Genomic DNA, 13,819 nt, shown 5'->3' on the forward strand with positions numbered 1-13,819 from the left:
ACACACACACACACACACACACACACACACACACACACACATACACACATACACAAAACTATTGGAATGGGATGGGATGCGTACTAGGCAAGCAATCCCCCTGAAGGATTTAATTAATGAGTTGTTTGTATACACGCGGGAGGGCGAATATAGTACGGGTTTCCTTTTCTTCTATTTTTTTATCCTTTTCTTTTCAATTTTCGGAAAAAGAAAGAAGGAAAAAGGGACCAAAGGGGAATTTTGTTTTTTTTTTTAAAAAAAAAGAGCTTCTGCTTCTGCTTTGCGTATTTCTTTTTTTTTTTAATTTCATATTTTATTGTCTAGGTACTTGGTTACTTGGCTTTGCTTTGCCTGTGTGTGTTCACTGATAATTTATTTTTACTACTGTACTGGTAATTATTTTTTTATCTTAAACAAGTAAGGAAGAGGGATTAATTATATGCCCATGATGATTGATGGTGGTTTAACCCTTTATCTTCTATCTCTAACAGTCTCGTGTCTGTCGTACGTACGTACTGTACTGTACACATCATCACATCCATCACATCCATAAATCACATCACAGATCGCATCCGATCGCATCTCATATCATATCACGGTCTTGTTGAATTCAAAAGGTCAAGACTGAAGACTCAAGAATTCGAATCGAAAAGGTCAGGTACTACACTACCTACACAAGGAACAATTAATATTTTTTTTTTTAAAAATCATCTGCTGGAATTGACTTTTTACTTTCCAGTTTACTCCTCTTCCTCCTCCTCGCCCTTTTCTTCATCCTCTTTCTCTTCTGCTGCCTCGTCCTCTTCGAACGTGTTGGGCGGGACGCTGTACAGCCGGATGACCGGCTTGTTCGGGTCCTTGACGAGGACGTACTTCTTGATCTTTTCTTCTTCGTCGCTGCGCTGTTGCTCCTGCTTCTGTTGCTGCTGCTTCTTCTCGCCGCTCTCGCCCTCCTCTTTCTTCTCTCCTTCGCCGCTGGCGCCTTCACTGGCACCTTCGCCTTCGCCCTTGCCCTCGCCCTCGCCTTCGCCTTCTTCTTCTTCCTCGTCCAGGCTGCGGATTAGGTCGACGATCGTTCGCACAATACCCCATCCGTTACTCAGGTTCAGGTTCATCTGCGCCGCGAATTCGCGCGGCTTGTAGCCCACCACGCCCAGGATGACGTGCGCCGCGGCAGATTTCGGGTTGGCGCGCGACACGAACCCCAGCTTCATCACGTCCGCCTTGGCCAGGATGGCCTGCGTCGTCCACCGCGCCAGCTTGCAGCTGTTGTTCTTCATCTCCGTCGCCACGACGGCTCCCCGCTGCGACGCCAGTTTGGTCCGCCAGTCCAGCGCACCGCCTGCACCTTGGGCCTTGTGGTCGAACTCGTTCAGCGCCCGGATCACCAGCTGCTGGTTCTCACCGGTGGAGCTCTTCAACACCGCGTCGACTTCCGTACGGACGATCAGGTTCAGCGGCTCCTCATCCTTCTCAAGCGACAGGTCGAACCGCCGGTACTTGTACGCCTTCGACGCCAGAGGCTCCGTCTCCTCCGCGGCGTTGTAGAACGGGTTCGGGTGCTCGAATTCAACCTTGTTCGTGTCTGACTCGGACACCGTCTGCAGCGCGAAGTTGTGGTTGATAAATGTCGCCTCCAGGGCCAGCGCGCTCGGCGTGTTGATCGCGTCCTGTTTGCCACCGGACTCGGACACTTCCAGGGGCGCATCTGCCGCGTTCTCGTTGACCGTGACCAGGTCGATCGAGGAGCCCTCGCGCTTGTCGAAGAAAATCTTGTCGCCTTGCTTGACAATGATGATATCCCACGAGTACACACTGCGCGGCGCGCACATCAGCATGGACAGGATGTCGGCCGTGGCAAAGACGGTGGCCTCATTCTTCTCCGCAAGCTCTTGGATTACAGGGTCGGACGAGGTGGTCACGTTATAGGCAGCCCGCTCGAGGGACTGCAGCTTGCGCTCGGCTCCCTTAACGGGCGCCTTGTCGTACGACCGGTCGTAGTAGTAGAGGAATCCGTAGTTCTCGATATCGTCGCCATCAGGCGTCTCCAGATGCAGCTTCGACAGCCGGTTGAAGTCGACCTCTTCGAGCAGGGTCCACTCCGGGCGGATGTTGACGGAGCTGTCCCGGTTCCGCTGGGGCTTGTCGTAGTCCTTCCATCCGAAGCGACGACCGCGTCCACCGCGGGCAACGCGCTGGTCGTAGATACCAGCCTGGCCTCGCCCAGCACCGACTCTCTGGAAGCCAGCCCGGCCGCCGCGCTGGAGGGTGCCACGCTGGCCACGGCCGCGGAAGATGGTGCCACCGCCGCGGCCGAAACCACGGGCCTTTGCAGACGTGCGGGTGTTGTCGACAACAGAGAAGGAGGACTCGTCTTCGGCGACCTGGACGGCGAAGAGACTGGAGGTTCCTGCGCCATACACCTGTTGGTCTTGAGAGACATTAGCGACGGAGTCCTTGGGGAAAAGACCACAGAACAAAAACTCGCCACAACTCACCTCTGAAATTCCGGTTGTAGGCCTGTCGGCCACCGCGTTCACGATCCTTCTCTGCAGTCCAGTCGGCCATTCTGCCGAGCTTGTCGCCCTTGGAGAAGGGGGCGTAGGGCACGCCATCGAGGGTGTTATCGGTGGAGGTGGGGGGACCCCAGGAGTCCTCCGACGGGAGGGACGAGACGATGTTGGCCAGAGAAATGGGAGCCATGGTGGTCGATATGGAGGATACGAGACGTAAGGTCCAAATCTCCCTCTTCCTGTCCTTTCTGAAGGGTGAGACTCAGAAAGGAGCGGCCAGGAAATGATAAGGCGGGAGGAGTCGACGATTATCGGAATAATTTCGAGTTTTTGTGCTTTGCTCGCCGCCTAATTAGTCGCGCGCTTGTGGGCCAAAGGCGTGTGGCGGGCTGCCCTCACCGCCTTGCGTTCTGCCGGCATTTCGTTTACCAAAAACATTTAGAGCCCCCAAGTTACTAGGAGATTCTCATCTGCTTCCATCGACTTGGCTGACAATTTCTACGAGTTCTACGTTGCTTCATACAGATGCATCCAGAAATGAAAAGAATTAAATTCGTTTCAGACACGCGACATTACAGAATTGATATTGGAGGCCAAAAAAGTCACAGTCAGATCGTGGCCCCACATGCTATATACAGAAACTGACACGAATCAAGGAACATAAACTACGGTATATCCTGAATATTCCAGTCATGTACATATCGACATGATCATGGCTGCGTGAAGGACGTCAGGTTGGTGGATCCAGCGACCACGTACTGCTTCTCCGTCTTGAGCTGGTCCAGCGTCTCGTTGCTCAGACGGAGACTGTCGCGGATGATCTGCTTCGACGTCGAGCCGATCCACTGTCCGAGGGAGATGTCTGGTAACGTCAGCGACAAGAAAAGGAAAGAAAAGAAGGACAGGGAAAGAACTCACCGCTAAAGTGATCGGCTTGGAGCACCTCGAGGAATATCAGATCCGTGTCGCCAGTGTTCTCGACATAGTGGCTGTTCGACCTGGGAAAGTAACCTACATCTCCCTGGCGATAGTCGAACGTGGTGGCACTGCTGGGCGCCGAGAAGAGGGTGGCACGGGCTTTGCCCTGGATGAAAAACGACCACTCATCACTGGACGGATGCCAGTGGATTTCGCGCATGCCGCCGGGCTTGACGGTAACGAGGGCGGCTGAGAAGTTGGACGCGATCGGGAAGGTCAATGGATCGACGATCTTCACGCTGCCTCCGGGGACCTCGTGAGCGGGCTGCTCCGAGAAGTGGTATGAGTAGCTCTGTTCCTTGGGAACGCTGCCCGCTGACCCGGTGACATTCTGTTCTTGGATGTCCTTCGGTGCTGGGGTTCCCGGGAAGATGTAGAGCTCCTCGGTGGGAATGTTGTCAAAGGCGGCGATGGGGACGCCAAAGTTCTTTGACAGCACCTCTCTCTACCCCGAGTCAGCTCGTCGTTCAGTCCGTGCGGAGCCTTTTCTTACCGGTTGATGGGAGAAGACGTCCGAAGTTAGAAAAGTGTTGTCTTCTGAGAATGAGCCGTCGTCGAAAACCAGAAGAAACTCCGTTCCGTTTTCGAGAGCCTGGATGGAATGAGGTACGCCTCTAGTGAACAGTCAGATTCACGTAAATATCATCGGGGACTTCAAGACTTCACATACGGCGGGAAGAACCACACATCGCCTTTGGACACATCGTCGATGAATGTCTGGCCCTCCTCGTTCATTGCCTGTCCGGTCAGCTCAGGAACGCGAAGTTAGACTACAACGAGCGGCTTACCGCAATCCTGGCACTGCCGTTCAGAACCAGAGACCACTCCGACGCGACATGCCAGTGCAGTTCCCGGTAGGCGCCCGCCTCGAGTCTCATGTCGACGCCGGCCATCGCTTTTGCAGCCGGCATGACCTCTGTATTTTCCTGTCGCGCCCAACCGGCGCCATTGAGGCCGAGTCTGCATAAGTTAGACGAACGAAATTTAAAAGATGCGTCAAGGCTGACCTGTTATGACTGAGGCCTGTGAACGGTCAGTACGCAGATCTGTCAGATCAAATGGGATAGACGTACCCATCGGCCACTGCGCGTTGATCGTCGAGCCGCTGTCCGTTCCTGGCGGGGCGAGCTTGTCGCTGTTGATGCGGTCGTAGTTGTCATTGCCTTTTTCTGTCAGCATTCGCCACGTCTGGGCTGGTCGGAGACCTTACGAGGACCGGGATCGGTTCCTCCCTTAGATCCGCGGATGGGCTGCGGGTTTTCCACGCTTTCGAAATCGAGATAGAAGCCGTCAATGGCGTCGAGATTCTGTCCCTCGACGGGCTGGTAGGGAACGTCGTCGGTGTTTTCCGTCGTCAGCACGTTGGAGGGAGAATAGCCCAGGAGGTCCTCGGAGCCTCTCAGGGGAGGGTTAGGGCTGCTGCTGGCGGAGGCGGACGAGACGGCTGCAGGGGCGCCATTGGCGAGGGGAAGGATTGCCAGCGAGAGCAATGCGCCGGAGAAGGCGTTAAATCGGCCCATGGTGGAAGAAATGTCGGGCCTTGATCAGGAACTGTTCTTGACTGTGACCAAGTGTGTATGAGAGAGTCTTCTGGCAAATGTCCCTCGTGACGGCATTTCTCACTGAAAAATTGCAGATCATCCCATTCTTTATATTCGCAGCTCTATTTTGTTGATTTACGTCAAGCCGGAATGGTCGGAAGCTGACAGCTCCCTCTCCTCATCTTGTGTACCTAGGCATTGCACTCGATAGCAGTCACTGTCAAATTACCCCTCACTGCACGCAAGGAGCGATTAATCACACCGAAACAAAAGCATGATGTCTTCAAGCATTGTGCTCCACACTTGTCCATGCGGATCAATGACGCTAACTAATGCAGACTACTCTAGATCTATGTCTGCTGCCAGGTCCGAGCAGAAACCTGATTATGCATGCAATACTAAGTTGCAACACTGCTTGCAACCCTGCCTTGAGGGATCGTTGAAGACCTCTGTCGGAGTTTTTTTTTCTAATGGTATATGAAGGAGATTAAGGGTGACGTGATTGATTAATGTTAACAGACAATCAGACAATCAATCAATGATCATTACTACCTGACACCTGCTGCTGCTGTTGCTGCTGCTGCCACTTCTGGCTACTACCACCTATCGAACCGGGTTGTGAGACGATTCTCCACATATCGATATACTAACTTATAGGCTATGATCTAATTCCCTCGTTCCATTTTTAGCCCATAGCAAGTGCTGACCGTATGTACAGTACAGTACAGTACAGTAGATACATAGTTACTGCGAAGGAGGACCACAGGCAGACAGATATCTCTTCTCTCAACGGAGTTACATTCCGGCATAATTTTCGGCCGAGACAAGCGAACTTCCCTGCCTACAAAGTACCTAGGTATGTACGTTACATACATAAGGAAGTACACTGTAGGTACTGCAGATGCCAGAACGTGGGACGTCCCGTTGTTTGACATTGCCAAACTGCTTAAGCAAGACTACCACGAGCCAGCTTCTGGGCCAAGCTTTAAAACAAAAACAGTAGTGCATGACAATGACGAAAAAAAAAGGAGTTTCGATGGGTCGTCCTTGCTATTGATTAACTTAAAGTTGAAGAAGGACTGGAAGGATTCAAGCTTGTTTGTTTATCGTCTCCACTCGCCCAGCCATCTACTCACTCACCTACCTGACTAGGTAGGTATGTACAGTACAGTACTTACCTGGCTAGATCATTTCGCGCGAATTACTGTCGACCGTCGATCTTATTGCAGGGAATCAATTCTCTTGGATTTATTTTTAACATTGTTTTTCTTATTAATTTAGATTCCGCGGGAAAGACGGCTTGCTTTCCTTCCCCTCATCGCATCGGCAAGGGGTGGTAGACTCTAGACAGGGACAGGGACCCTTGGCAGTTGTGAATTTGTCCCCGCACGAGGGGTAAGTAATACTATCGACTGTACATACGATGGATGACTACGTAGGTAGTGACTGGCTGCTTGGAAAGCCAGTGCTGAATAGGTGGGTGGTATGATTGTTGTATCTAATAATAAATCCCTCTTCGGAGTGTTGCAGAGGCTGGGTCTTTTGAGAAGGGAGAGAAGAATATGGAGAAAGTAATGCTTTCTTTCTTTCTTTCTTTTTTTTTTGACCGCCAAGGTGAGGAGGTCACAAGACAGGATGTCTGTACATGTAGGTACCTACATGTGATGAGGGCTCTGTGGAAGATGAAGAAACGGCTTGATTCCTACAAACAGCCCTACGGGCCGCAAGCCTAGATATAGGCACCCGCGGGGGCGGTGAGGCCTAAGCGAGCCGAGACATGCATCTGCCGGATGCCTGGGGCATTCGTCATACTGTACAGAGCGTCTAGAAATGGTTGCTGGTTTACGGAGTAAAAAAGGACTAATTAACTACTGTGTGCAATAATACTCCGTAGCTCCCCACTCGTCATACATATCATCGGAAGAAAAGGGAAACTTCAAACAGGAATAAAACTGCTCCGTACTCTCCAAGTCCGTCGACAGCATTGGCATTATTTTCCTACAGAGAATATGATAGACATACTCCAGTTTCCGTATATCTAATGCTAGGCTGCAGGCATCAACATTCCGATTATCAATCAGATGATCAACCTGACGAAGAGGGTAATACCCTCACTTGTCCCGTCGTCGCTGGTACGGAGTAATCTATCCTGGGGGGGATGGAGGTAGTGCTGCTGTCCGGCACGCAGATCGCGTGGTCGATTGCCGAATCCTGAGACCGTTGAACTCGAGCAATGAGCATATTTTGCTATTAATAGTACCCGAGTCCTGGCGCTGGTGTCACTGCCTACGGAGTAAGGACTTAGGGATCTGCAACAAGTCCTACCTGCTAAGGAAGCAGGGACTACGGAGTAGACTACTAGCTAGTCTAGATTGCAGTTCTGTGCGGCAATTATTATTCTGTCTGGACAGATGCACTGCCATGTACTGCACATGTACTGTACTGTACGTAGGTACATACATCGCAGAGACCGGTGGATGTCTTCAAATGACAGACCACAGCCGTTATCCAGACACACGATAGCGGTGAGCACAGTGGCTGACCTATGTGGGGTATGTCGAAAAGCTTGGCCATGCCTAATCGCTGGGGTTTGACCTGTCATTTAGTGAGCTAAGAGCATTGATGCCGATAATCCGATTGTCCATTATTTTTCCGATTCTAGATCTCGAGCAAGGTCCTCTGTCCAGCTCCACATCCACATCTGCATCCGCATCCATCCATCCATCCATAGGCTCTGGTGTAATCTTTTTTTCCCGTCGTCGTCATAGCTTAACTCAGTTGGAGGAGTGGCTCTCGCGCGACACTGCCCAAGAAGGCAGGTAGATGCCCATACGGTGCGTAAGCTTCAGGATATTTATTATTGCCGTCATGATAGAAGAATGACTTACATAATATGAAATCAAGAAAGAATAGAATAGAATCGAAGAACAACAATTATCACTATAAATGCGGGGTAATAATGGGGAGTAGTATGTCACTGGCGGATAATATTAGCTGGAAGTTCTTTTTTTTCTTTGATCCGGTTTATTATTACACCACAACTGAACCTGTACGGAGCATGTACACGTAGGTACATTGGTAGGAAGACTCGCTACCCATGTACTGTAGATGCCTACGTAGTACCGAATATAGCACAAGACAAGCATGGGTAGAAGATACATACAATCCAGGGTCTACATACAGTGACGTCCGGCAATTCTTTCTCCCGCCCGCGTGTCAACATCATCCATCTATCCCTCATCCTTGCCTGTCTGTCTATCTTCCTCGTGACAATAATAGTAACAATATGCAGCAAGATCAGGATTCTGTAACATTAATTAATATTAATAGGACTTGGTTGGTCAGGTTTGCGCACGATTAATATCCAGCCTGATCACAGACAAGACTACCGTTAGATGAGAGGAGAAGAGAGGAGTAGAGAGGGGAAGTTTCGAAAGGGAAGGGACATGGGGAAAGAGGTGGTGTGAGCCAATTCTACCAAATCTGACGAGGCGGGTAAAAACATAATTACAAAATGCGGGGAAGGACTCAAGGTAGAGTAGAGTACCTCAGGTACATACATATGGAATGTCCTTCTGTCATTACGAGGACAGAGTTGGAGAGCTCCTCGTGGTGGTTGAGTAATATAAACGTGGAGATTAAGTATAATGTGGGGAAATATATCTAAACATGGAACAATCTTTAGATTCTTGGGTGCTTTGACATGCACATGGTGGCTACCTCCGTCTGCTCACGAGGTACTCGTGCTGGAGATTCAGGATAGGCTACCTGGATGCCATCAATAGTGTTCGAATGAATGCGATCTATCAGCGCATTTTTCCTGACAATGCAGTGATAAATCAACACTGTCAGTCCCTCAGGTGATGTTTCCATTAAGGACTAAATTGCGAGTAGAACTCTTCTGAATAAATTCTTTTAAATTCTACAGGGATTTCTTGTCGACAGGGAGGTTGGGCTTCTGAACGAGATGCTGTCGTTCAATTTTATTTTCTTCTGACCTATATAATCTTATAAGAGTAGTAGAATGCCTAATCTAGATTTCCTTCTACTCATCTATCTTTAAGATATTTTTAGATATTGTATAAATCTAGTTTTATTCTTAAGTTGTATAAAATAAACTGCACGATAGCTTTATGCTATTTAGACAGCCAGCTAGATCTTTTAATTAATACTCCCCTTGGGTAAAAAGAAAGCCTCTTTCTCTAAAAGCACAGCACTCATCATAGACAGTATGGAATTAGAATCTTTCCTGCTTGATCTGGCTATTTGGGATCCTGCACTGTCTCTATGTGATAACCAGGGGTAAGTTGCCAGTCTTGATTTTCCACTGGGGAATAATTCAGCGGATATGGTCCACACATCACTTCTGGATCCTATATTGGACCCGTTTATTGCACCGCTCACTTCACTGTCTCTGCCTTCAACCGGTATGGCAGAACCTGGTTCTGGTACCGATAGTCTGGAAAGTTTAGGGTCAGGGTCAGGGTTAACCTTAATATTGCTTGGTGGAATGCTCTATAAGAAAAATTCAAAGGGCTTTAACTAAAATATTCTATTTACCTTCGCATCAGCATCTGCCTCCTTGGGAAAGCAGCCACTAAGCCCTCCAAAGGAATAAAAGAACGGGTTCTCAAGGACACTCCTTTTGATGCCATTTCAAGTTAGCCTGCAGGTGTTGCAGTGGAATTTATAGTCTCAAGAAGCTCTAGATGAAATAGAAGATATCCTGGAATGAAATGCTACTGGAAAGGCTCAAGTCTGCTAGGCCATGCTTCCATATATCAAGAGAAATTGATAGGGACCAAAGAAATGGGCTCTATTCGAAATGATGATATTTTCAAGAACCAGAGGAGTTAGCTGATCCGCAACAATAGCAATTGTATGAAGGCCGTCACATACAGACTAGAGCGCTATTATAGACGGTTCTTCACATATCGTGCGACTGATATAATCCCTGTCAACAAGGATGATTGTGTGACTTGGCCAAAGATGAATGCTTCGCAATATCCGCTCTACGGATTGATCTAGGCGTTAGCCCCTTGAAGATAATTTAGAAGTTGCCAACAAGACTGTATTACAGCATAGTTGACTGCTGCATGTCATAGAACATGAAAAGGTGGATGAATGATGATGGCGAATGTCCTATCATAATTTAGACTGTGAAAAAGCCTTTCTAGACTCCTTTTTTAGAATATTTTCTCTTCGATGACTCATGCAAGGCCGGGAAATAAAATCAATTCACTGCATATCAGTATTCTAGATTCAGACTTACAAAGATTCCATATGACATCGGGATCTAGTGAAGACAGTACTTGATCAAGCCCCCACGTCAGCCTACAACGGAGCTACTCTCAGAAAGAGTCATATCAAGAGTCATTTATGCCGACATTTAAGAGCGTCAAGTGCCCACGGTCGGGAGGAACAGAATCACAGACCTGAGGGGCTCTTCAGGATTCCTAAATTTTATCATGGCGCCGGCCATAAGATTCTCCAGTACTGGGTCGCGCCTGCGAGTGAAATTGACCATCCCTGATGTGGACGTGCTTCGCTATTTGAAGGATGCGGACAACCAAGATAGTCGTTTCACGGGGATGAAGATTTCGCCGGAGCATTTGGCCCAGGCTGAAATGCCCATATCCCTCGTAAGTCAATGCTTACGGACCTGGGATAAGATCCTCTCAGAATTACCAATCTCCTTCGTCATGCTACTGAGGACTAGCGCCCTCTCTTCCCGGGACCGGGTTACAGAAGAAGCCGAACGGATTGAAAACTTATCAGACCTCTTGCAGAATAAAGAAGCCCCCCTGCGGTTGAGTGATCTTCCATTGGAGATACTTCTGATGTATACGATTGCATTCAGATCCTTGCCAGCGCAAGTGGGTTCCAAGGGCTGTACCCCGTCGGAGATCTGCTTCAATTTGGCTTTGCAACATCTCTGGCGAGTGCACTTAGAGGCAGACGAGATCGCTGTACCGTGTATGCTAATCATTGCTCACATATTCCTCTATATCTTCGCGAAACCATTTTATGCTCTTGGCATGCTCCAGAGCGTCGATCCTGCAATCGACCGGCTCTCAAAGCGCACAGATCGCCTGTATGTCTGCCACTTGTACTCCCTCTTGCAATCCGTCCTGACGAGGTTTTTACAGGCCTGAAATCCCAGTCCTTCTATTAAGTCAAGTGTTTTATATGCTGCAAAGGTAAGGACACAGGGCGCTGAATCAGACATTGGCTATTGGCCTGCTTTTTCGATTAGTCTCTAACGACGGCGACAATTATTCTCACTGAGATAGACGGCACACCATCGACTAGAGTGCCACGCATGCTACTTAACAACAGTGATGTCCAGTCACCAAGCCTGATGCATGATGGACGCCTAGAGGCCGGTTCAGGCCAGTCGCCAGATTACTACTACTTTTCTGCGAACCTTGGGCTCCGATCATGTCTCAATCGAATCTTAGGTCGGATGTTCATCACAGATCAAGCCTATTGCCAGCCACGAGATGTTGGCCCTGTGATCACGGAGATCTCTCTGGAGATCGAGTCATGGTATCGGTCCCTGCCGCTTGATCTGCAGTATGTTCGGGACGCGAGAAGCTTTAGACTTCTCACTCCAGCTATCTCGACACGTCAGAAAGAGTTGTCCTTGAGATATCATGCCTGTATTTTCTTCCTCAACCGGCCTGTGCTCTACTTCGTCCTATACCAAGATCTGGAACATCTGGCGACAACCCCGCCGGGAGGGGTAAGTGCTGTCGCAGAGCAGCATCTAAAACCATGGGTCTTCGCTTCATGTCGGGACTGCATCGAAAGCGCCAAGCTGATCATTCTCACTTTGGCCCAGCATCAGCGTCAGGTGCCTATGCCACGGGCTGGTCCAAATTGGTGCGACATCCAGCTGCTGGTCGGCTCTTATGCCGTCCTGCTATCAGTGCAGACGGCACCTTCTTTTTCGGCACCATTCCGGGATGTCGCCGAGATCGGTGAACTCTTAGATATGGTAGAGGAAATTCTGTCTGGGGTTACAGAAACTTCTCAAGGCATCCTCCGGACCCTGGAAATTTTGACGAATATCAGACACAATTTCCAGAACTCGACACCTTTGACAGGGACCGAATGAAATCAACTCTGTGGCAATACCTTAAAGGTCAACGTGGCACAATTTACACTTTGTGAAATTGAAACCTGGATCAGCGTTCCTAGTCTAGTTCTACGGCTCTTCTACTTGCTCACACATATGGTTCTTCCCATCCAAACTTCTCTTATCTTCATCGCGACTCAGTTCCTCCTGTGGAAAGACATGGGTTCGCCAATGGCGCACCGGAATCCTTTTCTCAAAGAACAAGGAAACCTCCAGGATGGATCGACCCGCGGTTTCGCCCATGCAGAACCAGATGTACAGCAGAGAGATCACGGTGGTGCCGGCATAGACAAATCCCAGCATCGGTCCCAGCTTCTCACTGTAATATAGGTACGGTGCGGTAAAAGAGACGACCCAGGTTGTCAGAAAGAACGTGATGATTGAGCATGACATGATTTTGTTCCGGTTCGGGCCCACAGCGGCTTCACTGGCCACCGTGTAGGCCAACGGACCCAGGCCAAAGTTAAACGCGACGATCACCACATAACTGATGACCACGATCGCAATCGCAGGACTCGTGGTGATCGGTCTGGTCGCGATTCCACCGATGATGATGATGTACGCGCAGAACATCATCCCAGTCGTCACGAGAAGATTCGTCGGGCGCCGGACCTTGTTCCCCAGGAGAACGGATGCACCGACCGCGAACACCTGCAGGACGTTGGTGATCAGGGAGATGGTAAAGGCCTCAGACAGCCCGATAGACTGGGCAAAGATCACTCCGTACGAGTAGAAGAAGACGATGCCGTTGATCTGTTGTGCACACATCGAGCCGCACGAATAGACCAGCTTTCGCCGTTCGATCGGATCTTTCAACAATACCACCCACGATGACGCGGCAGATGCTGCTTCGTGACGGTCTCTTTCCCGTTGGACGGCTTCATCCAACGCGGCGAGGTCGGTGGCCGGGTCGTAAGAAGGGTTGCTTTTGTGGATGGCGCGAAGGGCTTTCTCCGCGTCCGCGCGACGGCCCTTGTTCATGTACCAGGTCGGGCTCTTGGGAATCACCAGCAATCCCAGCAGCATCAGCGTCGGTAGGAGGACCAGCAGTCCCATGGGAATACGGTACGATGCGGAGGAGTCGATGCTGTTGGTGCCCTGGTCAATGCCAGAGGCCACCAACTGCGAGCACGACTGCATGAACTGGAACATCATTAAGGCCGGGCCGCGAACCTGCCGCGGCGCGATCTCACCGATATACAGCAGGCAGGTGACGGTGAAGTTGCCGATTCCGTTTCCGATCGGGAGCCGGCCCAGGATGATGACGCCTTCAATGCCCGTTCACTTGGGCAACACCTCCGGCGATGATGGAGACGGAGGCGAATAGAAAAACTGCCTTTCGACCCCACCGGTCGTTGATCAGAGCAGCGAGGAGCGCGCCCAGCAATTCGCCCACGAAGATGATGGATGTCGTGACGGCGGTAAACGAGGTGGCGAGGACCTTCTTTCCGGTGGCTGGATCGAGATAGCCATAGTCATTCTTGAAGGTTTGCATGCCCAGAATGCCAGTGTAATATGTCTGGTCATACCCGTAACAGAGGGCGTCTAGAGAGGATACGGCGCAGCAGAAGATGGCCCATCGATAGGCCTTGAAGTTTGTCTTGAGCATGGAAAAGCCGACAGACGAGAAAATAAAAACAAAAACG

General features: G+C 50.0%; 5 protein-coding genes across 5 annotated transcripts; 1 reads left to right on the forward strand and 4 right to left on the reverse strand.

Moving 5' to 3' along the window:
* Positions 1-740: 740 nt before the first annotated feature.
* T310_10046 (Eukaryotic translation initiation factor 3 subunit EifCd) lies at positions 741-2,703 on the reverse strand (the record flags this gene model as incomplete). The annotated part of the gene is made up of 2 exons (XM_013467508.1): positions 741-2,431; positions 2,499-2,703. 2 exons carry the CDS (start codon positions 2,701-2,703, stop codon positions 741-743), a joined length of 1,896 nt encoding a protein of 631 aa, XP_013322962.1.
* Positions 2,704-3,223: 520 nt separating this feature from the next.
* Positions 3,224-5,011, reverse strand: T310_10047 (Oxalate decarboxylase; the record flags this gene model as incomplete). Its single annotated transcript, XM_013467509.1, has 8 exons — positions 3,224-3,375; positions 3,432-3,936; positions 3,985-4,105; positions 4,162-4,229; positions 4,280-4,451; positions 4,499-4,514; positions 4,565-4,660; positions 4,702-5,011. The coding sequence occupies 8 exons, from the start codon at positions 5,009-5,011 to the stop codon at positions 3,224-3,226; spliced, it is 1,440 nt and encodes a 479-aa protein (XP_013322963.1).
* Positions 5,012-9,193: 4,182 nt separating this feature from the next.
* T310_10048 (uncharacterized protein) lies at positions 9,194-9,687 on the reverse strand (the record flags this gene model as incomplete). Its single annotated transcript, XM_013467510.1, has 2 exons — positions 9,194-9,545; positions 9,593-9,687. 2 exons carry the CDS (start codon positions 9,685-9,687, stop codon positions 9,194-9,196), a joined length of 447 nt encoding a protein of 148 aa, XP_013322964.1.
* An 813-nt stretch (positions 9,688-10,500) lies between these two features.
* T310_10049 (uncharacterized protein) lies at positions 10,501-12,152 on the forward strand (the record flags this gene model as incomplete). Its single annotated transcript, XM_013467511.1, has 4 exons — positions 10,501-10,674; positions 10,705-11,126; positions 11,182-11,232; positions 11,372-12,152. 4 exons carry the CDS (start codon positions 10,501-10,503, stop codon positions 12,150-12,152), a joined length of 1,428 nt encoding a protein of 475 aa, XP_013322965.1.
* A 90-nt stretch (positions 12,153-12,242) lies between these two features.
* T310_10050 (uncharacterized protein) lies at positions 12,243-13,782 on the reverse strand (the record flags this gene model as incomplete). Its single annotated transcript, XM_013467512.1, has 2 exons — positions 12,243-13,316; positions 13,459-13,782. 2 exons carry the CDS (start codon positions 13,780-13,782, stop codon positions 12,243-12,245), a joined length of 1,398 nt encoding a protein of 465 aa, XP_013322966.1.
* Between the last annotated feature and the right edge of the window lie 37 nt (positions 13,783-13,819).

This window comes from Rasamsonia emersonii (genome assembly GCF_000968595.1).
Source record: "Rasamsonia emersonii CBS 393.64 chromosome Unknown ctg1118621762355, whole genome shotgun sequence".
Classification (NCBI taxonomy): domain Eukaryota; kingdom Fungi; phylum Ascomycota; class Eurotiomycetes; order Eurotiales; family Trichocomaceae; genus Rasamsonia; species Rasamsonia emersonii.